The following is a 23,119-nucleotide window of genomic DNA, read 5'->3' as shown; positions in this document are numbered from 1 at the left end:
AAGAGCTCAAGAATGGAATTGGTGTTTTCATAAAAGAGGCTCCCGGGAGCTCGTTTGTCTCTTCTGCCATATGAGGACACAGCAGCAAGGTGGCTGGCTGTGAACTAGGAAAGCAGGCCCTTACCAGACACCAAATCTGCCAGCATCATGATCATGGACTTCCCAGCCTCCAGAACGATAAGAAATACGTCTCTGTTGTTTATAAGCCACCAGTCCAAGGTATTGTTAGAGCAGCCAGGACAGACTCAGCCAGGGCCGGGACCACGTAGTATGCTGAGCTGGGCCCCTCCACTCCATCCCTCCTGGGCAGAAGTAAACCTTCTAGGTGTGACATGAAAGTTCCTCTGGCTGAGTTTCCCTCCCACTCTGGGGTTTTCCAAGCTGGAAGACGTTCTGAGTACAGCTCTGGGGCCTCGCTGAGCTCCTCAAATGCCAAAGTTCAGATAGTTTTCACACCCAGATGTGGGAGTCGGGGCTGCCAGACAGGGCAAGGCAGTGGGACTGGGCTGGTCAAGTCATCATTCAGGGCAGTGTGGTTCGGTTAGAACGGATCTAGAACGTAAGCAGCACTTAGAAAAACAGGAACAAATCTTATCAATTTCCACCTGAACTTCTCCTTATTTGATGGCTCCAGGAAAGCTCCCTCCCAGCCCGGTAGTTAGCTGCACTCTCACAGACATGGGATCCAGACACCAGAGTTCTGTTCTAAGACCTTTATTGACCAGGTGAGAAGTCAGCTTGAACACAGCTCGCGCCTGCAGCCCTTCCGGGTGACTCCTCCGCCTACGGTAGTCCTTTCAGTCACTGGGAGCAGCAAGGCCCAGCCCCTCCCCTTCCTCCTGCTGCTCCTCACCTGAGGCCTGTAAGGGATGGGGGGTGATGTGGCCAGAGAAGGGCAGAGTGGCCGGGGCAAGGTCCCGAGTGGGCAGGCAGGTCCTGAGGACCGGGCACATAGGCAAGCAGTGTCCAGATGAAGACTGAGGTGTGTGTGCCTCCCTCCAACTCTAAGGGTCAAGCAGGATGGCAGGAACAGAGCACTGGCCTGGTCTGTGCTGGGACGGGGAGGAGCTGCACCACAGCCCCGGGACCCGGGTTAGGGGCAGAGCTATTTACCCTCAGGTTTGGGCCACTGTTAAATGAAAGTGTGTGTTGGGAGGTGTTTCCCTGGGGCCCCCGCCAAACAAGGAACTTGACGCCTGGGGAGGTCAGACCACACCCTGCCGTTGGGTCCTCAGACCTGCGCTGTTTTCTTCACCCTGAGGGGGAGGAGACCAGGTCCCTAGAACCTCAAAGGGAAGAGGCCCAGAGAGGCAAGTGGCCCCTACAGTCCATGGCCCTTTGTGTGCCCTCTGCATCCACAGAGACTCCCCAACTGGAACTCCCCAGGCCTATCCTGAGGGACACCAAGAAGCCCACCCTCTTACCCACAAAGGAGCATCTCAGGTCTAATGAACCACCAGCTTCCTCTGCCCCATCTTGGTCCTGCTTCCCTCTCCCCCGGGGCTACTGCTCCTCTGGGATCCGAGACGTGGGCTCAGGGATCTTGGCAGGTTGATGACGGACGCCCAGCCTAACAGGCTAAGAACAGAGGACTGTGGGGCAGGGTGTGGGGAGAGGGGCGCAGTCCCACCTGCACTAAAACACTGAGGTCTCCTGCTGGTGATGGTGTCACGTCCCAGGCAGAGGGAGCCCTTTAGAGGAGTGGGATCTCAGGCAGACTCCAAACCAAAGGGAACCGGAACACCCAAGTTCAAGTCATTAGTGATGCGTGGCAGGGCTGAGAGAGGGAGGAGGAATCCAGGAGGTCGCCAAGGCTGCTGGGAAGGGAACGGCGATGAGAAGCACGGGAGCGGGCAGTGTGTGGTGGATGGCGGCAGCCTCACTCAGAGTGGACCAGGGCCCCAGCTCCTTGCCCAAAGCCAAAGCCCTTGGGTCCAAAGTTTTTCGCATAGCATCCTGCGGAGAGAGAAGGGGTGAGGCCCAGCTCCTTCTCCCCCAGGCCACACCTCCCAGCGCCCTCCCACCAAAGATCCTCCACCCCTGGGCACCTAGCCAGGCCTTTGGAGCAGCAAAATCCACTCAGCGGCCGTCACCTCTGCAGCACCCCAATCCCCAGTAGTGAGGAGGTCCTTGGCTCCACATTATATCCTTATATCCACTTCCCTGCTGCTGAAATTACAGGAGAAGCCCTATCTGCCGTCAAGGCATCCGGCTAGGAGTTAGGAACCCAGACTCTGGCCCCATCCTGCCTGTATCTGCCTTATGATTCTGGCCAAGGCATCTTTCCCCTCCGGGCTTGTCTCCCCATTGTAAAGTGAAGGGTCACACTAGAAGCTCTGGCATTGATCCCAAGGCCAGGAATCAGTTTACACTTAGCAAGGGCATAACTAGTTAGCCCCCTACCCTCAGACCGCTCAACCCTCGCATTAGAGGTGACACCACCCACCTTTGCAGTAAATCTCGCCATCCTTGTCGGCCAGGGTGGTGGACTCGAGGCCTTTGCCGCACTTGGCACACCGGAAGCAGGACTTATGCCAGGACTGTGGCGGGAAGGGAACAGTTAAGGCTGCCACCAGGGACGAGGGCGTCCCTGACCCCACAGTCCCATTCCCCTTGACACAAGAACAGTGGAAGGGTTCAAGACACTTCTGAAGTCTGCTCAGCTGGTACTGTGGGAGGACGTGGCCCGTGGGGTCAGGCAGTGGAGGAAGCAGGCCACGGACCACACACGACCTCATGCCATCTCCAAGCACGTGTTGGTGTGGCTGGATGGTTAATGGCACCAGCTCCGCCACAAAGGGCAGGCGAGGGGGTGGCACGGCCACCATGGTAGCTGTCCCCCTACAGGCCGGCACAGGCCTTCTCCAGGCCCATCCTGCCTGTGGCTCGGAGATGGGGGCTTCGGCTTCAGACTCGTCCTGGCACGTCTAACTACTACCCGCACAGCCTCCACCATTTCCTCCTCCGGGAGAGCCCTGTGCCCACCTTGCAGAATGGGCCCGAGACGCACATATACACGCAGACGGTGCCCGGGCACAGCGAGGGCTGTTGTAACTGGGATTCGTTCCAGAACTGGGCTCCTTGTTTGCCTGGAAGCCACTCCCTCTCACAAAGTGGCCTGCTGGTATCTCCCTCACTCCGTGGCTGAGAGGATTAGGCAGCTCTGGCAGGGTGAGGAGCCCGGCACCGGCGGGGTCCCAGAGGAGGCCCTGAGGCCATCGTGTGGAATACTACTCTGGAAGGAGAAGGGCTCTGTAAAGTGCACTGAACCCAGCAGGGAAAGGCCTGAGGATTGTGGCTTCTCCAGGGGCCACAGAAGGCCCTTTGGGGTTCTAAGAGGAGCCTGGGAGCAAGACAGGGCTAAGACCCTGCTGGGGAAGAAGCGGGCCCTGGTTTGCCCACAGTGACGGGAGCCACCCCAGACACAAGGACTTCTCAGCACCCGTTCCCATTAGCAACACCGAGCCGGCTAAGCTGCTGCTGTATGGCCAGCTCTGCGAAACCAGGAAAGCCAGGGGCAGGCAGCACGCAGGCCAGACAAAACAAGGCCTTTTAAGGTCAAAGAGACTCCCTCAGCAGAGACCAGGCTGGAGAATGAGAAAGGAAGCTGCATCCCCTCAGACTTCCTGGCTGCCTGACCCATGCACACCGGCTCCTCCTCCCAGGCCTCAGGGACAGCGGGGTCCGGAGAGCTGGGGTGGGGGGTGGGGAGGGTGGCACAGATCTCCGTCTCCGTCCCAGTCTTCGCCTCCTCCTCTGTGCAGCAGGAACTCCTACACCAGCTGTCCAGGCTGGGGCAGGCCTGAAGCGCACGCGGGCCGCCACCCACGCCTCACTGGGCCTTGCCGGCCCTCCACATACGCTGAATCCCTTTGCTCTCTCATTCAGCACCCAAAAGCACCTCTGTTCCTCGATATTTCTATCCTGGCCAAGGCCAAAGAGAGGTGGGAGTATCTCCCGACCTTTTCCACTTGAATACAAAATTCTCTTATCCCCACCCCTCAGGAGTTACAGGCTTAACTTAGACCCTGTCTGGGTAATGGACACAGTGGTTCTCCCAATTTTTTGTAACTTTCGGATCTCCTAGTGAAACACAATGAGCACAAAAGATACCAACTGTGAAATAAGATTAATATCTCCTGCTTTCATATCACTTAATTCATGGCAAGGATCATGACTTTGACCTCACAAGAATTCCCCAAAGTAGACAGTAACAGTAATAACAGCACCAACAGTAACAGCAATGGAGATGTGTCCTGAGCACACCCTGGGGGGCTGCCCTGAGGACCCCAGAACAGTCTCTCCTTTCTTCTGCAAACAGCTTTGTTTGATGGGATGGTCATTTGCTTCACTTTACAGATGCAGATGGAAGGTTTGGAAGGTTCAGTGATTTGCCCAAAGCCACACAACTAGTAAGCGGCAAAATTAAGGGTTCTAAGGGTCTTTTTTTTTTTTTTAACAGTCATTTGAAGATCTTATGTATTTGAGACAGAGCATAAGCAGGGAGAGGGGCAGAAGGAGAGAGAGAGAGAGAATCCTAAGCAGACTCGCACTGAGTGCAGGGACCGATGTAGGCTGATCGCATGACCCTTAAACCATGACCTGACCCAAAACCAAGAGTCAGACACCTAACCGACTGAGCAACCCAGGCACCCCTAGGATCCAAGGTCTTAGTCACGGTTTCAGGATTCATGAAGCTATGGAAATGGGTTCTCACTTCCCATTGTACAGCTGTGGAAATGGGTTCAAAGAGGTTAAGTGGCCTGAAGCAGATTTAAGAGTGGTAAGAGCACAGGCTTCCAAGTTAGAGGGACCTGGGCTTGACTCCTAGCCTAGCCACTGCCTAGCTGAAGATCTGGGCAAATTAAGTTAATTCCTCTGACACTCAGCTTCCTCACCTGTAAAATGGGGATAATAGTACCTATCTCCAACCATGACTGTAAAGACTACAACGAGAGCTTGCTATGGTCTAGATGATCTGGCCTAAGTGTCAATTCCCCGTCCATTGGTCGTAGGGCCCTCCCTCAAGGTGGAGAAGACTTGAAAGCCGTGACCCAAAGCCAGAGGAGCTGCAGACAGGTTCCTGGCCCAGGTGTTCCTGACGCTTGCTATGTGACTTTGGCCGAGTCACTCCTCCATCTGGGTCTCTCTGGCCACAGACTGAGGATGCCTCCTCCGTGATTCTCTGACTGCTAGTCTGGGACTGCCATTTCTCCTGCTTCTTCTCCACTGCAGCCTCTCTGAGAGGCAGGGTTTCACCGTGACAGGGGCTCACTACTGTGATTCTTATTGTGCTCTGGGGTTGGAGGTCCACAGGGGAAAGGCATACTTGGCAGTCACAAATAGTTTGCAAAAGCTTCCTGGGAGGCTCTGATCTGCCCTGAATCTTTAAAAAAACTTCTGCCCTAGGGGTACATGGATGGGTTTCCCACAGACCAGGTCTTACAATATGGAATGTATGTGGATTTTCCAGTGGCTCTCAACATTTGGGGGATTACAAATCCTCTTGAAAATCTGATGAAAACTGTGGATCTTCTTCCCAGAAAGAGACATGTTCCCACAAAATTTTGTGGCTCCTTTGAAACCCAACAGATTGATCTTTACAACATCCTATAAATCACATTTAAGCATTTAATAATCAGTTTCATCAATGGCGAGCCTGTTAACCTCATGAAGAAGAATGTTGGCCAAGCCACCTGTCCCCGGAGCCCATGTGTGACTTCTTCAGTCCTTGCGGAGTGGAAGCCAGAGGGACAAGCAGCCCACAGGGACAAAGGGTTACTCCTTTCTAGAAGGGAGGGAGTTAAAGCCCAGTGCTCAGGCTCCCTTGATCAGACCCAGGGTCCAACATACAAAGTCCTAGAACCCACATTTCAAGAAGGTGTCTCCCCAGCCCATCTCCCCAGAAGCCACCTTACCTTCCCGGCACCGATCACCTTCTCAGCCGCATAGACTGCCTGGCTGCATCGAGGGCACCTCTCGGAACTGCCAATCTTCTGCGCAAACTTGGAGGCATTGGGGTTGGTGGTGGGCCTGTGGCCAGGGGCCCTGCATGGGCAATGGCATGCGGTGAGACGACTTTCATGGAGAGGGTCGAGTGGGACTGGTCCCGTGTGGGCACAACCCCGCCTTCATCTCATGCCCACTAGGGGGCGACTCTCCCAGCCAGAGCCTCCAGGGTCCTCTCCCATTTTAAAGATGGACAGACCTAGGCTCAGCAAAATGATGATTTCCCCGAAGCAATCTACTGCCTCCCGCCACGGAGTTAAAACACCGGCATCAGTGAGCAGCTCATTTGCTAAGAATTGCCCTCCTCTGTTCCCCATTCCTACATGCAGCCCGACTGTTAAGATTGTTTCCAGGAGAAATCTGCTGACAAATCATTCCCTCTGGGGCAATGACCTTGGCTAAAATGTGCTCACTCATCTGTCATTTCTGCCCATTCTCCCCAAGGTCGAGATGCTGGCCAGGCAGACTGCCAAAAGCCACTCTTTCAACAGGTCAGAGGTCAGTGAGTGCCAGTGAAACCCTGCTGTATTTCCAAGGAAGGGAGATGACTGCCCCATAGTGCAGGGGTGAGAGATGGCGAGAGAAAGAGGCGGGTGGACCAGTGCTGCTACTGCTGAGCCCGGCTCAGGGCCCATGAGACCCCCAGCCAAGCCACTGAGCCTGGGCTGGGGTTTCTCATCTGAGAAAAGAGGACATTGGACCGAGTGATTCTTGGGGCCCCTCTAGGCTCTAACCCCTATGAAAACATGGGCTGCACTCTGCACACGGGGAGGAACCTCACCCGTTTTATTCCCCAGTGGACCCTCGGCTCACTTCATTGGCCCGACACCCAGTGGGCCACTGTAGGACTTCCCTAGAAATCAGTGGCTTTCTGAGCCTTTCACGGCTGAACCAAAAGTGGTTGCAAATGTGTGTGACACTGGGATGGGAGGACAGACCTCAAGGAAGGGGGTGGCAAGAGTCTTGTACTCACTCCTCGTGCTTAATGCCCAGAGACTCCCCCTTGTCGGTGCTCAGCGTGCCTGCGCCCTGCCCGTAGCCATAGCCTTTGGGGCCGTACTTCTTGCCGTAACAAGACTTGCAGTAGATCTCCTCGCCGTGCACGGCCACAGTGGTGCTGTCCAGATTCTTCTTGCAGACCACTGGGGAGGGAAGGGAGGACGGTGAGCCGACATTGGGGTGAACTGCTTGCCTCCCCAAGCCTCCCACGGCTGAAACTGTCCAGACCCCGATCTTCCAGGAGCAGCGTGGAAATGGAAGTTGGATGGCCAAGGAGCTGGGAAGAGGGAGGGACGGGATTTGCAAGGCCCCATTCTAGGAATGCTGGCCGAGCCACCTCTCGTGGCTCCGTGGCCGGCCCACACACGCCTTCCTCCGTCCCCTCCACCGTCACACCGTGCCAGGCTGTAGTGCGCCCCACAGTTCATCTGAGGCGACAGCCTAGCTGATCCTAAGCCACAGGAAACCTGCCGGGGCCTTTGGCTCTGCTCGACAGAGACCGCGTGTCCGATAGGAGAGAAGAAAAAACAAAGGAAAGAAGGGCCGGGATTTCTGCCAAAGGAATCCTGAAGAAACAATCCCTGTGTGCCAGGGCGGGGGCGGGGGTGGTGCAGGACCGAGGGGTTTGGGGCCCCAGGTGAAGCGATGCACCCAGAAGAAAAGAGAAGTTGCATATTTATCAAGTACCCAGCAGGATGGGCCTTGAAAGGAGATGCAGGTCATGCTAATTACACCAAGATCTGGAGGTTCTGATCTCAGAACCAGCTTGCCATAGGCCAGACTCCTGACTCCTGGGGTATGAGCAGCTAGGAGGGGATGAGCTTCGGAAAGCCTGTGAGTCCCATATACCTTTCTGGGCTTGTCCGGGGCCCTATGCCCAGCCATCCAGAGTGAAATGGTTTGGAGCCTGGGGTCCCGTGCAGTGAGACTGCTCAGAATCAAATCTCAACTCTTTCTTTCCAGCTATGTGATTTCTGTGTGATGGGCAAGTTATTTTGCCTTTCTAGCCTCCACGTCTCCATTTGGTTCCTTTTGGGGGTTTTTTGTTTTGTTTTTATAATTTTTTTAAAAAATTTTTTAAACAATCTCTACACCCAACGTGGGGCTCGAACTCACAATCCCAAGATCAAGCGTTGCATGCACTACCAACTGAGCCAGCCAGGCGCCCCTCGGTGTCTCCTTTTGTAAATGCAGACAATAATATCTACCCCAAAAGGTGGTTGGGAGAACTAAATAAGATCTTACACGTAAAGTACTTAGCACAATATCCTGTACACAGTAGATGCATAATAAATGTTGGCCACTCTTATTAGCATTATGTAAAGTTAGTATCACAAGGACACGAGGAGGAAGAACAGGCCCAGGCCTCAAAAGATCATATGCTCCCAGCCCCCACCTACTTCCCTCGAGACCCCTCCTCACTCTACCTGTTTATGTCTTATCCTACAATCCCAATTTGGTTCTATGATATTCCTTCCATATGGAGATTGGGTGTGCCCAACTGGACCACATCCTCAAACATGTCCTTCTGAAGAGGGACCCCTCGAGAAACCATTAGAGAAGCCACACCTCGCACCTCCCCTTGAGAAGGCTCACAGCTCAGCTCCTTGCAACTAGCCATCCTCTTGCCTTTAATGGGTCGGGCCCTCTGCCAGCTCCTCTCTCACCCTGAGCCCCAGGTTGCAGACTTCAGACTAAATAAGGACCCTCTAGTCCTGCCCTTGAGATCCTCACCTCATTCCAGTGTTCTGGGCAGCCCAAATATGGAACTTCCCACCACCTCCCCTGGGGCTTGGCTCCCGGGAAGGAGGGAGAGGGAACAACAGGCCAAGGGCTCCAACATTCCCTTCTAGGGCGGGAAGTCAGGAGTTGGCCTGGAATTGCTTCCCGTAAGACCCAAGTTGAACTGGAAATTCCAAAACCAGAGGGAAGGCAGAAAGCAGCGACAAGAGGAGTTGGGGAAACAGAGGTCTCTTCTGGAGACCCAGGAGCTCGACCCAGAAAAGACAGCAGGGCCTACAAGTCATTAACCTCCAGATGGCTCCTGGCAGTGCCAACCAAGCCCTGACTTCCAGATCCCATGTCCAGACCACCCTGTCAGTTTCTGGCCTCCCCCAGGCCCTCCTGCCCACCACGGCCCCCCTTCAACACCTTCTCCAGGGCCCCCGCCCTTCCACCTCCGTCCAGGCAATGTAGTCTGGTCACCTGGAGGTTCTACCGAAGACCTGATTGAGGGGAATTTTGAATGAAGTCCTAAATAAACTGCTACCAAATAATGTTAAGATTAAAAAAAAAGTCTTAGGTATGGTTAGTTATGCATTTGTTGGACAAATGTCCTCCTAGACGCCACAGGCTTGGTGAGGCCTTCCGATGCTATTTTGAAATATGGACAAGAGGCAGTCCCAGGCGAGAAGTCGGAGCTCCCTCATCCCACCCCAAAAGAGAGAGGGATTCCTCTGGAAGGAAAAGCAAGCCCCACAAAAAAGTTCAAGCTCACAGAATTGGGCCAGATCAGAACCAAGCGTGATTCCCAGACCTGGTTGTTTTCTGCCGGCCCAAGGTCCCTTTCAGGTAGGCCAAGCCTGTGGGGCAAAGAGGGTGAAAAACTGACAGCAAACTTGAGCCTGTTGGTGAAAAGATGCTGGTGTCAGAGGGCATGCAGGGCATCTCTGAGCTTCTCCTGCGCTCTGAGGTTCTGGAAAACAGCGCAATGTCATCAGCCAACTGCCATCTACCTTTCCATGGGGCTGGTTGCTCAAACCCGACGGACGGAGCTGGCTGCGGCTCAGAGAAGGGCCTAAAAGCCGCGGGGTCGGCCCCCAGCTGCACAATTGAGATCTTCTGCCTTCTGGCAGGAACTGGCCGCCCCTGCTGAGACTGCAGGACTGGACTGCAGGCCCTCTCTGTTCCTGCTTCCAGGTTGAAGGCCAAACCCCAGGCAGAGGCCATTCTCCCTGACTGGGTTACCTCATCCCATCTTCACCTGTCTGTGCCAGGCCCTCAGGAAAGGGAATGTAGGTCCCTGCTGATGAGAAGCCAGAACCAAGGACCCGAATGGTCAGAGGCCCAGCCAGCAAAGGGACTAGGGCCGGAATGCCACCCAGGCCCATTCTCTTCAAGCCTTAGGAAGGGAAGAGCCTTCCGGAGAAACTTAGGAAGGAACGTCCTTTGATTATCAGGGTCATTCTGAATTTTTTAATTCAAGCTGGACAGTTACCACCCACTCCTCTGAAACAGGGAAAGGATGTTCCCTCCATTCGTAAACAAATCAACAACAGCCGGCTGTGTGCTCAGAGCCTCTGACACCAGGAATCAGCAAGTTGTGGAGACACCTGGTTGCCGGGCCATGTCTGAGCTCGGACATCCAGGAGCCGTGCTGGCCCAGAGCCCCCAAGGAGACTCGAGACCTTTCTCTATGGCTGTTACTTTCATAACACCCCCCCCCACCCCGGCCCTGCTCCCCGACCTGACTTTCCACAAGTGTTTCTAATCCTCCACACCCCCTCACACCCTGCCCCAGGCCTGCTCCCTTCTTCCTATGCTACCCCCTGAATTCCTGCCTTCCCCCAACCGCGACCAAGTGCCATTCCTCCTCAAGCAGGACTGAGGCCTCTCAGCTGTGGCCCCTTGTGGTGATTAAGCAACATGGGAGAGCAAAGGCAGAAGCCCGATGGACCCCACAGCCCGGACCCTCTTCCTAGCCAATGCTGAGCCCTCTGAAAAAAAACGGCTGGAAAATTCCTAAGTGCAGTTAACTGCTGATAACAAGAGGCTGCTGTCGGCGGCCTCCTCTGTGGGCTACAGGCCAACAAGGCCCCGCTGGGGCTCACTCACTCCTGTTCACCAGATGCAGCCCCTGGGTGGCCACTCCGGCTGGCTGCTCAGGGTGCAAGGCCGGGGCGGGGAGGGGGGGCCCTGCTGCCCTGTGCTGGGTGGCTCCCAGCTGGGTGGCCCGGCAGCAGGTGGAGCTGTGGGGAACATCCAGGGACCAGGTGACCCTTGGTCCATCTGTTCCTACTCAGGACCACAAATCACCTGGGAACAAAGTGGCCACGGACACTCCCAACTCTGCTTCATGTGACATGGGATGGACGGGACCCTGTTTCCTGGATCTCTCAGATGGGCTAGGAGGCCTCCTTCGTGTCACTGCACCGTGTGGCCTGCAGCTCCCTCAGCAGCTTGTGCCTTCGTGTGTATCTGTACGTGTGTGTGCGTGCACGCGCACGCACGTGTGACCAGGGCGGTGTCTATCATTTATCGAACATTCAGAATTGCGTTTTAAGTACTTCATTTTCCAAGCTTCTTTCTGCTCATTCTCACAACAACCCCATGAGGTGAGTGTTACTAACTCCCCTGTAATCGTGAAAAAACTCAACCAGGGAGAAACCGAGTAACTTGCCCATCAGCACGCAGATCCCCAAACCCGAATTCAGATTCAAACCCTGACCCACTGGATCCAGAAACCCAGGGCTTCACTGAGACATCCCCCTGCCTCCCACTCTGCCCGCCCTCACGGAAAACTCTTCCTCTGACCAGAACCCTCCACTCTGACCACAATGCATCAGATCATTTAGAAATGGGGGAGGGGATCCCCCTGGAGGAACCGCTTCCTGGGGGCTCTGAAAACACTGCCCAGATCAAGGACCCCTGGAACCACCTGACGGCTCCCAGCTGCTTTCTGTCTGTTGCCCCGTTTCCTACTCGTCTGGGTTTGTGTTTCGAGCCACTCTTGCTCCGGGTTACTGGGGGTGGATGTCAAAGCTTTGCTTGCTCACCTCCCTCTTATCCCAGGCTGCTGGAGCAAAATGGGAGGTGAGGGAAGGGACCAGGCTGGCCCAGAGGGCGGAAGAAGGGAGAACCCAGCTCTTTCTCTGGGCTCCGTGTCCCCATAAAGTAGTAGCCTCTGTCACCCTTCAACAAGGGATCATTTGGGTCCAAATTTGGGTAAAACTTGGGGCCCAAAGTGGTTTCCTCTTAAATGATGGCATTGTGGCAGGGAGAGAAAGAGAAAGGGGAGTGGAAAGTTTCCCTAAGCAAGTCTGGAAGTTTGGCTCTCGGCCACCCAGGAGCGGCTGCCACCCCCACCAGCTCTGGCCAGTTCCTCCCCTTAGAAAGCAGCTTCTGAGCGGAACAAAGAGGCCTGTAAGTGTTTCCCCGCCCCAGCTGTGCTACAGCCAAATGTCAAGCTGTTTACATCCCATGGGCCCGTCCCCTGGGGTGTTGACAGGCCCAGCCTGTGGAGGCAGGCCCCTGTCCCCATCCCCATGGCAACAGCAGGCGCATACTCACTGCACAGGAAGCAGGATTTATGGAAGCTGCTGCCTTCGCACTGAACCTCTTCCGCAAAGTAAACCGTCTTCTGGCACACCCCACATTTCTTGCCTCCTCCCCAGTTCGGCATCCTGAAACTGGACACAGACATGGGAATTAGTTTTCGAGAGAGCTGGAGACCCAGACTGCCCATGCCAGAAGAGCCACAGGCAGACCGAGGATGGCAAGAGGGGAGGCAGAGCACCTGTGGGGTCCCCCCCACCCCCGCCCTGGCAGGGCACTTCCTCCTGAAGGCTCTCCACATCCTTTTCGCACTGCCACTCGGGGGCTTCCTGCCTCAGTGCTGACAACAGACAGTCACTGAGCCACTGCTGTGTTTCCAACCCCGGGCCGGGAACTCTCGATGGTATGAACAAGCATAAGATACCGGCTTTTCAAAGGACATTGTGGAAGCAAGACATGGAACCCTCCGCTACACATATCAACAGGGTTGGATCTCACAGAGGCTCGTTGGAGCCAAAGGAACAGATGCACTAGAATTCACAAAACACAGATGGTTTATGGAAGGTTCACAGACAAAATTCTCATTGTCAAGGGATGAACCCATGGGGGAGAAGTTAGGAAGAAAAAGCAGGGAAAGATGATCACAAACTATTCTCTTAGACTTGTTACCTGTAAGACAGGGAAAGGCCCACCGCTGTGGGGGTGGGGGGCTGGGGGGAGGCAGGGAGGGTCTCCAGAGGGGCTGCTAAGGTGCTGACTTTTCTTAACTTGGGTGGTTGTCCCATGGGGGCTCACTTTGCAATTATCCTTTGAACCATACATGAAGATATTATATACTCCTTTATATGAAAGAAAAAGCTCACCAATAAAACCAGAAATTTTTTTAAGCAGGAGGGTGGGTAGGCACACAGGGCACAGTTCTCGAGCCTTAGAACCCAATAGAAGCAGGCATTAGAGGACGCCTGGGTGGCTCAGTTGGCTGAGCTGCTGCCTTTGGCTCCGGTCATGATCTCAGGGTCCTGGGACGAGTCCCGCATCAGGCTTCCTGCTCAGAAGGGAGTCTGCTTCTCCTTCTCTCTCCATCTGCCCCTCCCCACTGCTCATTCTCTCTCTGTCTCCCTCAAGTAAATAGATAAGATTAAAAAAAAAAAAAAATCAGGAGTGCGGGGGGGCGCTGCAAAATCAGATTGACCAATACCACCCTAGACCTCAGAGAAGTACAGGAATCTAAATTTTTTTTTTTAAGACTTTATTTATTTCAGTTGACAGAGCACAAGCAGGGGGAGTAGCAGGCAGAGACAGAAGGAGAAGCAGACTCCCTGCTGAGCAGGGATTTCCCAGGGACTCAGTCCCAGGATCCTGGGATCATGACCTGAGCTGAAGGCAGACACTTAACCGTCGGAGCCACCCAGGTGCCCCAGAAGTCTGGATTTTCAATAAGCACCCCAGGTGAGTCCAAAGCAGCCATGCTGAGACCAACTCTGAGATGCTCTAGGTATTGGCTCTGAGTTGAGGTCCTGATACCAGTCAGGCTGGATCCAACTCTGAACCCCATACGCTGGCTCTGTGTACCTTGCGCAAGGTAACTGGTCTTTCTGAACCTGATTTCTGCATCAGTAAAACCGGGATAAAAGCAATAGCTACTTCACAGATTCCTTCTGGGGATGAAATGAGGTCTGGCATGTCAAAGGCATGGTACAGTGCCTGGCCTATAGTTAGTGTTCGCTAATTATTATTATTATTTTTAAGATTTTATTTATGTATTTGTTAAAGATTTTATTTATTTATTTAAGAAAGAGAGAGTACATGTTGGAGGAGGGGAAGAGGCAGAGGGATAAGCAGACTTCCCACTGAGCGGGCAACCTGACTCGGCTAAATCACAGGACCCCAGGATCATGACCTGAGCCGAAGGCAGATGCTTAACGACGGAGCCACCCAGGCGCCCTTATGAATTACTATTAACACAGCAACCCAAGACTGCCATGCTCCAGGTTGGTCCTGATGCGCCAGAGAGTGGAGAGCAGGCACACACCATGGAAACTGGGAGAGCAGAGACCCCCCCAGACTGATGGGGTCAGCATCTCTCCTGTTTTACTCATCCATCCAACAGACATGTGATTGGAGGAGGAAGATGATAGAAGTTCACGGAGGGCGGGGTCCGGAGCAAGGTACAGGCGCCACGGGTCCAGGACGGCGTGGGTGCGAGGGCGGGGCAGAGGGGGGGATGAAGTAGCCCGGATAGGGCAAGTTTAGGATGACGCGGGGTGCTGGGAAGGAAGGGGAACGGTGCCAGAGTTGGCTGTTGCCTCAGGACGCGAGGGAGCCTACAGAGAAAACTCACCAGCTGTTTGTATCAGGAAATGTTGAAAACAGGGCTGCTTTATCCAGAGCCCACCCTCCTGGTCATGGCAACAATGTCAAGGACAGAAGGAAACATGGTTTTCACTGCTGGAGAGCATCCCATCTGATGGTGGACACAGGCCTCAGATCAAGGTCTAGCTCGTGTTCACGATGGAGTCTGCACACCCCACACAGCACCTGGGACAGGTGTTCCTACAGGCGTCCAGGGAGTAGCTGAGGAACGAGGGAAGGACGCTCTGATACCAAAAGCCACAGCCAGGGCCAAGTTCTCTATGTCAGGGCATCTCCGCAGGGGCTGGGACCCAGCAGAGGCGCTCAGTCACTGTGTGCAGGCTGACAAGCAAGGCAAGTGGCGTTGGGGGTGCCGGCTCGTCACGGTCACTGGAGCTTGAAGAGCACAACGATCACAGGGATTTTCAGCAAGTTTTTGTCAGGCACGTTTTCACGCCCTCTGCTTCATCCTCCCATATCCGAAAAGCTGGGGCTTCCTCGGGTCCCATCCTAGCCCTGCTTCTGTCAAGAACCTCCATACCCCTCTGGCCTTGGCCTCTCCCCTGAGCCCAGGCTCACACATCTAATCTCAGGTGAGCCTCTCCACCGGGTTGGCCCACCAGTGCCTCCGTTTCAATGTGAGGGACCTGAACTCATCGCCTTTCCTCAGACTTGTTCTTTTTCTCGACTTTTCCATTTTTGATCATGGTACCACAACCGTTCTCTCCATCACAGAGGAATTATCCCAGTCCTGAGAATGTCGATGGGCTCTTCCCCCTCCCATAGCTGCAACCCACTGTGTGTTCCCTTTACCTACTCACCCTCGAAACCAGTGCTGAACCCCTGAGACTCTCTCCTCTCCATTCTGCTTCCTGCCACCCTAACCCAGCCTTCACCGCTCCCTCGTGCAGTCCCTTGAAGAGGACACCACACCATATACACCTGCTCCTTGGCAACTACCCTGATTTTCGGCCATGGCACGTGGCTGGGACCTACCCTAAGCCACCAAGGTTATTGGCTCAAAGATGGGCCAGCTATCCATTTCAGACCAAAAAAAATAGGAGAAGGCAGTTCTTGGGGGCTCTGGAAGAAAAAGCATCCCATTCTTTCGAGAGAACTTCTTGGAAGCAAGTCCCTCTTCCCCCAGTGAGGAGAGAGCTCTGAGGTTGTTGTCCCCAGAGAGACGGGCAGTCCTGGGATAAAGCTAACAGCAGGGAAGACAGAGCTGAGGGACAAAAGAAACTGAGTCCGCAATGCCATCATTAAGCCACCAAAGTCCGCCAAACCTAAAGGTCAGTCTATCTCTGAATTTTCCAGTTAAACAAACCAATAAATTCCCTCTACGTTTTGAGCCCATTACTTTACAACCGAATGCATCCCTAGAGAGACAGCAATTATGGTCGTGCTGCTTCTGGAATCTCCTCCCTATTCCATGCCCAGGCAGATCTTTTCTGTGGAGGGCTCCCCTGCTCAAAAACCCTCAGTGACCCCCTGCTGCCCGAGAATAATCACACCCCTTACCCTGAGACGCTCCCCTGCACAGTCTCCACTTCCTTTTCTGCGGCTCCCGTCACCACACCTCACCCATTATCGGGGTGGGTGACTGAATCGCCGCGTTCGCCCCCAGAATGCCTGGCAGGGGCTGTGAGCAGGTGGAGGGCTGAGGCTGGAGCCCACTGTTCTCTCCCACACGGGTCTACACAGGCCATGGACCACTGTGGAACGCCACTTTTCCCCTCTGCGGGTTCTGCGCGGACCACAGCCCCTCAGGCTTCCGCACATCACTGATGCAGCCCGCAGGTAGGCTTTCTCTGACAGCACGTGACTTCTCTCTGTCTTCCTCAGATAACCCCCCCAGGGCCTGAGCTCCCAGATCCTGGAGGACAGTCCCCAGCCCCAGCCTCTGATGCCCCACCATTCAGTCCCTCGCTCACTCTGCCTCGAGGATGCCAGGGGCCAGCTGTCCTGTCGAGCTAGAGCTCAGGGCTGCCAAACCCTAGGATGTGTGGGGCGGTTCGGTGAGAAGAGCCATGTGTATTGCTGTCTGCCTCAGCGTCAACCTTCCCCCTTTCGTGCAGCAGGAACCCTGGTTCTACTCAGGCAGCCACCCTCCACTGAGTGACCCCGGGGACACGTTCCCACGCCCAGCCCTAGGGGGCCACCATGGCCGTCCCGTTTCCCTGCGGGAGTGGCTTTAAGGACAGGCTGTGACGCGTGAGGGGAGCTCTGTTTGGGAAGCTTCTGGAAAAACAGGTGTGTCCATCTGGAGCCACACAGGTTCTCTTCTGCCTCTGAGGAGGTGACTAGGCATCACCCCCGGAACTCCCGCAGCCAGGGCTCCCCAAACGACAGGCTACCACCGACTGCGTGCCTGCTAATCACCGGGTTACAGCTACAATCGCTTCCTTCCCACCTGGAGATGGGGAATACACACCCACCCTACAGATAAGAAAAACAAGGCTCAAAGAACAGAACTGGATTCCTAAGTGGGTTTAGCCCCTTCCAGGGTCCCCTGTCACCCAAATTGTCAGGCTCTCGCCCCATCCTATGTAAGAGCAGCTGCCCACAATAGGCACACAGTACACCAACGCTTGGCTCTCTCCTCCCTTGCCAACCCCCTGAACTAGCAGAGGACACACTCCATGCCCCTAGGAATACCCCTAGGGGAAGAAAGTTCCCCTAACCATGTGGTTGGGAGCCAGTCCCAAGCAGTGTTTTGTTCCCAGATACAAAGCCCTTCTCCCTCTGGGGGAGACCCAGAGCTCCATACAGGCCTCTCCTTGTTCTCCCTGGCTCCATGTCAGGGGCCCACATCCAGCAGGGCCCCAGGGAATCAGGAACATGGGCGGAGAATGGGTGAAACCCAAGGTCCAGCCAGTGAGGACAATCTGCCTGGGATGCCTCTGGGCTGCCCCATTCCTTCGAGCCTGAACATGATGTTGTGGGGGGGGGGGGTCTCCTCTCAGGAGCCCGCTGAAGGGACAAGGGCTCCAGCAACTTGGGGGAAAAAAAAAAACAAAACAATGACTCTTCACTGACTGAAAGGGCCCCAGGCTCCCCCTGTGGGTGGGCTTTCCATTCCCTCTGCCCCCCAGGAGGACACCCCCAGGGGACCCGCCTGCAGGGAAGAGTCTCAGCTGGAGGGAGCCCTCGCCACCTCCTTCCCAACAAGGGGCAGGGGCTTCCTCTCAAGGTCTGGTTTCCGACGCCCTGTGGGAGACTCTGAGGAGGAAAGTTCCGCAGGTCTGAGTTCAGGTGGGAGAGTTCAGGTGAGGAAAGTGGGTCTGGACTCATCCGTTCCTCGATGAATGACGTTGGGCAACATCCTTTCCTCTCGGAGCTTCAATTTTCTAGTCTCTAAGTTGGCCCATACACTGGCTCCCTAAGACCGCCACTCTGAGGAGGCAATGAGAGGGCGTCAAAGTGATAGCGCGGGGCCGGGCGCTCCGCTGACAGGGTTGGCCCGGGGAAGGTTCACACCAGCTGTGGGGCCAGATGTCGGCCGTCCTTCGCAGCTAGTCCACCTCTGGAAGGAGCAAGGCTGGCACAATAACAAGCCAAATAGGGACCACGAATTCCTGACTCATCTGTCAGCCCCGCAAACAAGACGAGTGACTTGCCCTTCTTTGGGATTTAGCTCCCCCCTGGCGACTTGAGATGCAAGCAGAGGCTTGTGTCTTTAACACCAAGCTCTTGTGTGTATTGTTCTTGGTGCTGGAGAAGCGTTGCTATCCTCTGTAATCAAAACATTCACCTGGTGGGTTTCAGGGACTCCCCGTTCCCACGGGCCATTGCTGTCTGTGTTCTGGTTTGACCTACTTCACCGTGTAGCTAATCTCAAGAGAAAACAGGGCTTGAGTTTTCTGCTGAATGGCTACAAACAGCTGGTCAGCTATTCACCTCAAATGTCAGGACCCTGGGTGCCTCAGTCAGGTAAGCACTGGACTCCTGGTTTTGGCTCAGGTCATGGTCTCAGTGTTGTGAGATCGAGCCCCGCAAGAATCTGCTTAAGAGTCCATCCTTCCCCCTCCCCACCCACTAAAATTGATTAATTAATTAATTAATGAAATCTTTTTTTAAAAAGTCAGGATCCTTAGGGTTGGCTGGAAGGATTGGCTTCTTCTGATAAGCTGTCCACACCTTCCTATCTAGTTGTCCCATTAGGAACTATATTCAGTTCCTCAGTCTTGAGAAGAGGGATTCAAGATGGCGGTTCACATAGCAGGAGAGAAAGGCACAGGCCCTCCTGTTCACAAATGTCAAATGTCATGAAAGTCGGGACAAGGTGATGGGTTCAGTGTAGTCATGTTTCAAGTCCAAAGAGTCATTTCAGAGATGCATAATCCTTCACCACTGGCCACAAGCACCTGAAGGAGCCTCCTCAAACCACTGATTTGACAAACCCTTCCATGTCTTTATTTCTCCAGTGGAAAAATCCCATCTCTCCCGTTCCAAAATCTCTTATTCCCTAGGGTCAAAAAGCGACTTCTGGGCACAGGGCTCAGGTCCCCACCCACTTGGTCTGGTAGAGACCTGTCAGGTGTTTGTCTAGTTAGAAATGCACGGCTCACATTACCTGAGCTGTGTGGTACTTGGCCAGGCACGCAACAGAGCTGTGATCCCATCCAACCCTGCCGCTCAGCCTCTTCCTCCATGCCCCCACATCAAGAGAGTGGCCAAGGAGACAGAGGGAAGGACAGGGTTCAGGACCCATACCTTAGAGTGACACCTGAAAACCCAGGAAACAGACTCTCCTGAAAGTAATGGTCACTGGGAGGGGGAAGAATGGTCGACAAAGAAATGCCAGTTTGTCCCCAGCGTCACACAGCCCACTAGATGATTCCTTCACTGTCCTGCCCATGGCTGGCCTCTCTGAGAAGCTAAGTGGCCTATTTGCACTATGATCACTCTAGGCCCCATGGTACCCTGGAACTTGACCGTCGCTCCAGCTCAGCCCTCTCTCTGTGGCAGGAGTGTTGTTGTTGTTTTTTTTTTTAAGATTTTATTTATTTATTTGACAGAGAGATCACAAGCAGGCAGAGAGGCAGGCAGAGAGAGAGGGGGAAGCAGGCTCCCTGCTGAGCAGAGAGCCCCATGCGGGGCTCAATCCCAGGACCCTGAGATCATGACCTGAGCAGAAGGCAGAGGCTTAACCCACTGAGCCACCCAGGTGCCCCAGCAGGAGTGTTCTTTTTCCACATCTATGTCCATGGTTCTTGCGTGATCGTAAGTAAGCTGACAAGTACAGTGCTCTGTCTCCTCCTGCTTGTCTCATAATCCCTTTTACGGCAGAGCTCTCCACCTCTGGGAGTTCAGACATCTGAAGGTCAACCAAGGGAGAAGGGAGGGAGGGTCTGCAATTTTTTAAAAAATATTTCAAAACTATTACAAGAAACCCTATATTATAATAGGTCTCACAGGCTACTCAACAGATCAAGTTTCTTTGGTTTTTTTCTGGAATGATGTCAATGTCCAGGGGTAACCACTCGTGGTCCCATGCTAAAGGGTCTGACTAATGTTTCCTGGATTGATTTTTAAAAAGCAAAAACAAATTAGCACTTAGACCTTATACAGACAGGTTGTTTGCAGCTGACTTCACAGGAAGCTCCAGCCCCCACGATCCCTGCATAAAGAACCCCAGGCCGGCACACTGGAGAGTGAGGGTCTGGTTGCCTGGTCAGGGCTGAGCCTGTGGTCCAGCTGTAAACCTTCTACTCCTTCCTCCTTTGTCACTGCTGAGGAGCCAGACACTGCCTTCTGGCCCTGGGGAAACCTGGAAATGCCAGAGTCTGGAAATGCTAACTGCCTCCGTATTTACACACTTTACCATACATGGCAATGACTCAATGCCGACGTCAGACGAATTCCTGAGGCACTGTGTAGGCCAGCCACGTCATTGCCAGAGAAATTCCTGACAACTAGAAACCACAGGCAAAGGCCCTGGTACCCAGCACCCCCTCTCCCCGACCTCCCTACCCCCAGCTAGCTGCTCTGTGTGCGTGCGTGCGTGTGTGTGTGTGTGTGTGTGTCTTTTTCTCAAGCAGGCTCTTTTCCAGGCTTCTTTTCTTTCCTGCGTACCTGGCCTGAAAATTCAAGCATGCATCAGACCTGGTGAAAGCATATCCACTAGGGTCTGGAACCCGATAGCCAGGGATGTCCTCTCCTCCCTGGCCCTCCAGCAGAGTGGGAGCCTAGAGGTCACGAGTTGTAACCCTGCCTCCATCCACATTCACAAAAGCAAAGCCGTATCTTCCTGAAGTACTTTATAAGCCATGGCAAAGCCCTTTGTAAAGTGTGTTTCACAAATGGCAGGTGGTTCCTTACTAACTGATCTAGAAATCGGAAATGTACACGAGCAAAGAAAAGTAACAACACAGCGACTGCGCGTGGGTTTGGAAGGGGTCTGCCTGTGTTTGAAGGCAGACTGACCAGACTTTTTTTCTCCCCCCTCACCTGGTTCTCAGTACTAATCACAGGGAAAAACCATTTGCGAGGCTTAGGAGTGTCCAGCAGGGCCACTCAGCTAAAAGCCTGTATCCACTCCTTTCACTCACCCAGTGTTTGCCCACAATCCTCCCCCTACACCCCCAGGCTGCCATGTGGCTCCAGAGAGCACTGGAGGGCTCCAGAGGCAGATGGCAGATGTTTACATTCAAAAAGGAAACACCCGGGCCAGGAAGAGAGGTCCTGGGTCAGACCAGAGGCCAGAGGCTGTGACACCCCTGTTTTCCATACTTCATTAGCCTGGTGGCAGAGCTGGAGGGCCTGAGCCCTATCTTCAGCTTCTCCCCTGCATTCCATCCCCCCCCCCCCCAGACCCTCTGTACTGGGCAGTGTTCCCTCCCCCTCGGGCGGACCACACCACCGCCTCTGTGGGAGAAACTTCCTTCCTGGTCTAACTGTCCCCACCCCGGATATCCTCCCTGAGGCAAAGGGTCATTCTCTGGGAAGCGAGGCTGGCTGCAGCAAGGATAGGGTGAGAGCCACTGAGGGCTGAGGACAGTCTCTCTTGCAGGAGGCATCAGGAGGCACCCACCAAGCGAGAGCCAGGGAAGCTCAGCGCCCCTGTCCCTAGATCCCAGGAGAAACCCCCAAGCTGCACTCTGAGATGACTGAGACACCGCCAACACGGGCAGCCTCCTCGGCTTTGGGGAAGGAAGGGGGAGGACAAGAGAGACCACAGTCGTGCTCTGCATTTGCAGCCCATCCCCAAAGCACCATGTCCAAAGGAAATGGAGCACTGAGAAGTTACTTTGCGCGGCCAAGGTCACCAGTCTGTTAAGCAGCAGACCCAACTGTCAAGACTGAGCCAGTCTGCCTTCCAAGCAATCTCTCACGAAGATTCCAGCTGCCTCTTCATGACACGCTTTCTGCGGGAGCCCAGTGGATCTCCTTGGCGCCACTGCAGCTGGATCCCAGCACAGAGCCCTTCCAGGGAGGGATGGCCCAGCCGGCTTGCTCAGCCCCATGGAGCAGGCGGCCAGGTGGCTGGAGCCCAGGCGGCTGGGGAGGGGCCAAGCCCAGGCTGCTGTCCCCTGCCTAGACCCTTGAACCGGATAGCTTACAATGGCACAGGGACTCAAGCTGCAGGATACTCCCCAGCCTATGCCAGTGGCTACAGCACCTGCCGCAGAAATCCGTCGTGGAGTGACCTATTGCAGCTTGCTTTAAATTTGCCCAACACCAGCTCGTTTCTTGCTCCCCAGCCTTCAAGGACAGAGGTCACAAAACACTGACCGGGTGGGGGGGGGCGCATAATTGTCTCCAGCTAGCACCAAGACTGGGGGCGGGGACAGGTGAAATGTTGCCGCTTCCATCTGGATCTCGAGGAAGAGGGAAAACTGACACCTGCGCTCAGGGCACAGATGCCCCAGGCATCTGTGAAGCCAGATGTTTCCCCACGCCGCCCGCGGGCACGTTCTCCTCCCAAGCAGGAGGATGAGGGAGGGGGTGGCACGGATGCCCTCATCCCCCTGCGGTACAATGAGCGTCAGTGGCGCGCAGAATCGCTGATTGTTCTGCGGCCAGACCTGCAGGCGGTGGGGGAGCCGGGCCACCCGGGGTCAGGCGCACGCAGAAGCCCTTTGTGCCAGGACGCCCCGAGCCGGGAGGTCCCCAGAGCCTCCCGGAAAGGGACGCGCTGCTCTGGTTAAGTGCGACCTCTTGTCCCACTCCCGCAGCCCCGGGACGGCCGCCTGGCCGCACCACTTTTCCTTCTCGCGCCTCTCTGCGCCCCAGCCGAGCCGGGCGGCCAGGGAAGTCGGGCAGGCGCCGCGGGGGTAGCGCACCGGGCCGGGGGCGCCGTGGGGGCCGGGGACGCGCGACCCGGGGGCGCACTCACCTGGCAGCTGGCTGCGCGGCGCGCGGGCGGGAACGCTCTTCGGAAGCGGCGACTGGGTGCGCCCGGCCCGCGCCCCGTTTTGTTCCGCTCCGGGGAAGGCGTGTCCCGGGCCACGCCAACCAGTGGGCTTTGCACACTGCACCA

General features: G+C 55.0%; 1 protein-coding gene across 1 annotated transcript; it reads right to left on the bottom strand.

Moving 5' to 3' along the window:
* Positions 1–698: 698 nt before the first annotated feature.
* Positions 699–23,119, bottom strand: CSRP1 (cysteine and glycine rich protein 1). Its single transcript, XM_045982823.1, has 6 exons — positions 22,976–23,119; positions 12,298–12,416; positions 6,983–7,151; positions 5,919–6,048; positions 2,447–2,540; positions 699–1,956 (listed from the first exon to the last, which is right to left on the bottom strand). Exons 2-6 carry the CDS (start codon positions 12,407–12,409, stop codon positions 1,880–1,882), a joined length of 582 nt encoding a protein of 193 aa, XP_045838779.1. The 5' UTR covers positions 12,410–12,416; positions 22,976–23,119; the 3' UTR covers positions 699–1,879.

Source organism: Meles meles, chromosome 17, assembly GCF_922984935.1.
Source record: "Meles meles chromosome 17, mMelMel3.1 paternal haplotype, whole genome shotgun sequence".
In the NCBI taxonomy this organism is placed as follows: Eukaryota; Metazoa; Chordata; class Mammalia; order Carnivora; family Mustelidae; genus Meles; species Meles meles.
The sequence above is the reverse complement of the archived record's forward strand: the minus strand, read 5'-3'. Positions and strand labels throughout refer to the sequence as shown.

Coding starts and splice junctions, on each gene's coding strand:
- CSRP1 (XM_045982823.1), bottom strand. CDS start 12,409: ATGCCGAACTGGGGAGGAGGCAAGAAATGTGGGGTGTGCCAGAAGACG. Junction 6,049..6,982: donor CTGGGCATTAAGCACGAGGA/GTGAGTACAAGA, acceptor TTGCCCATGCAG/GGCCCCTGGCCACAGGCCCA. Junction 2,541..5,918: donor AGGTGATCGGTGCCGGGAAG/GTAAGGTGGCTT, acceptor TTCCCGCCACAG/TCCTGGCATAAGTCCTGCTT.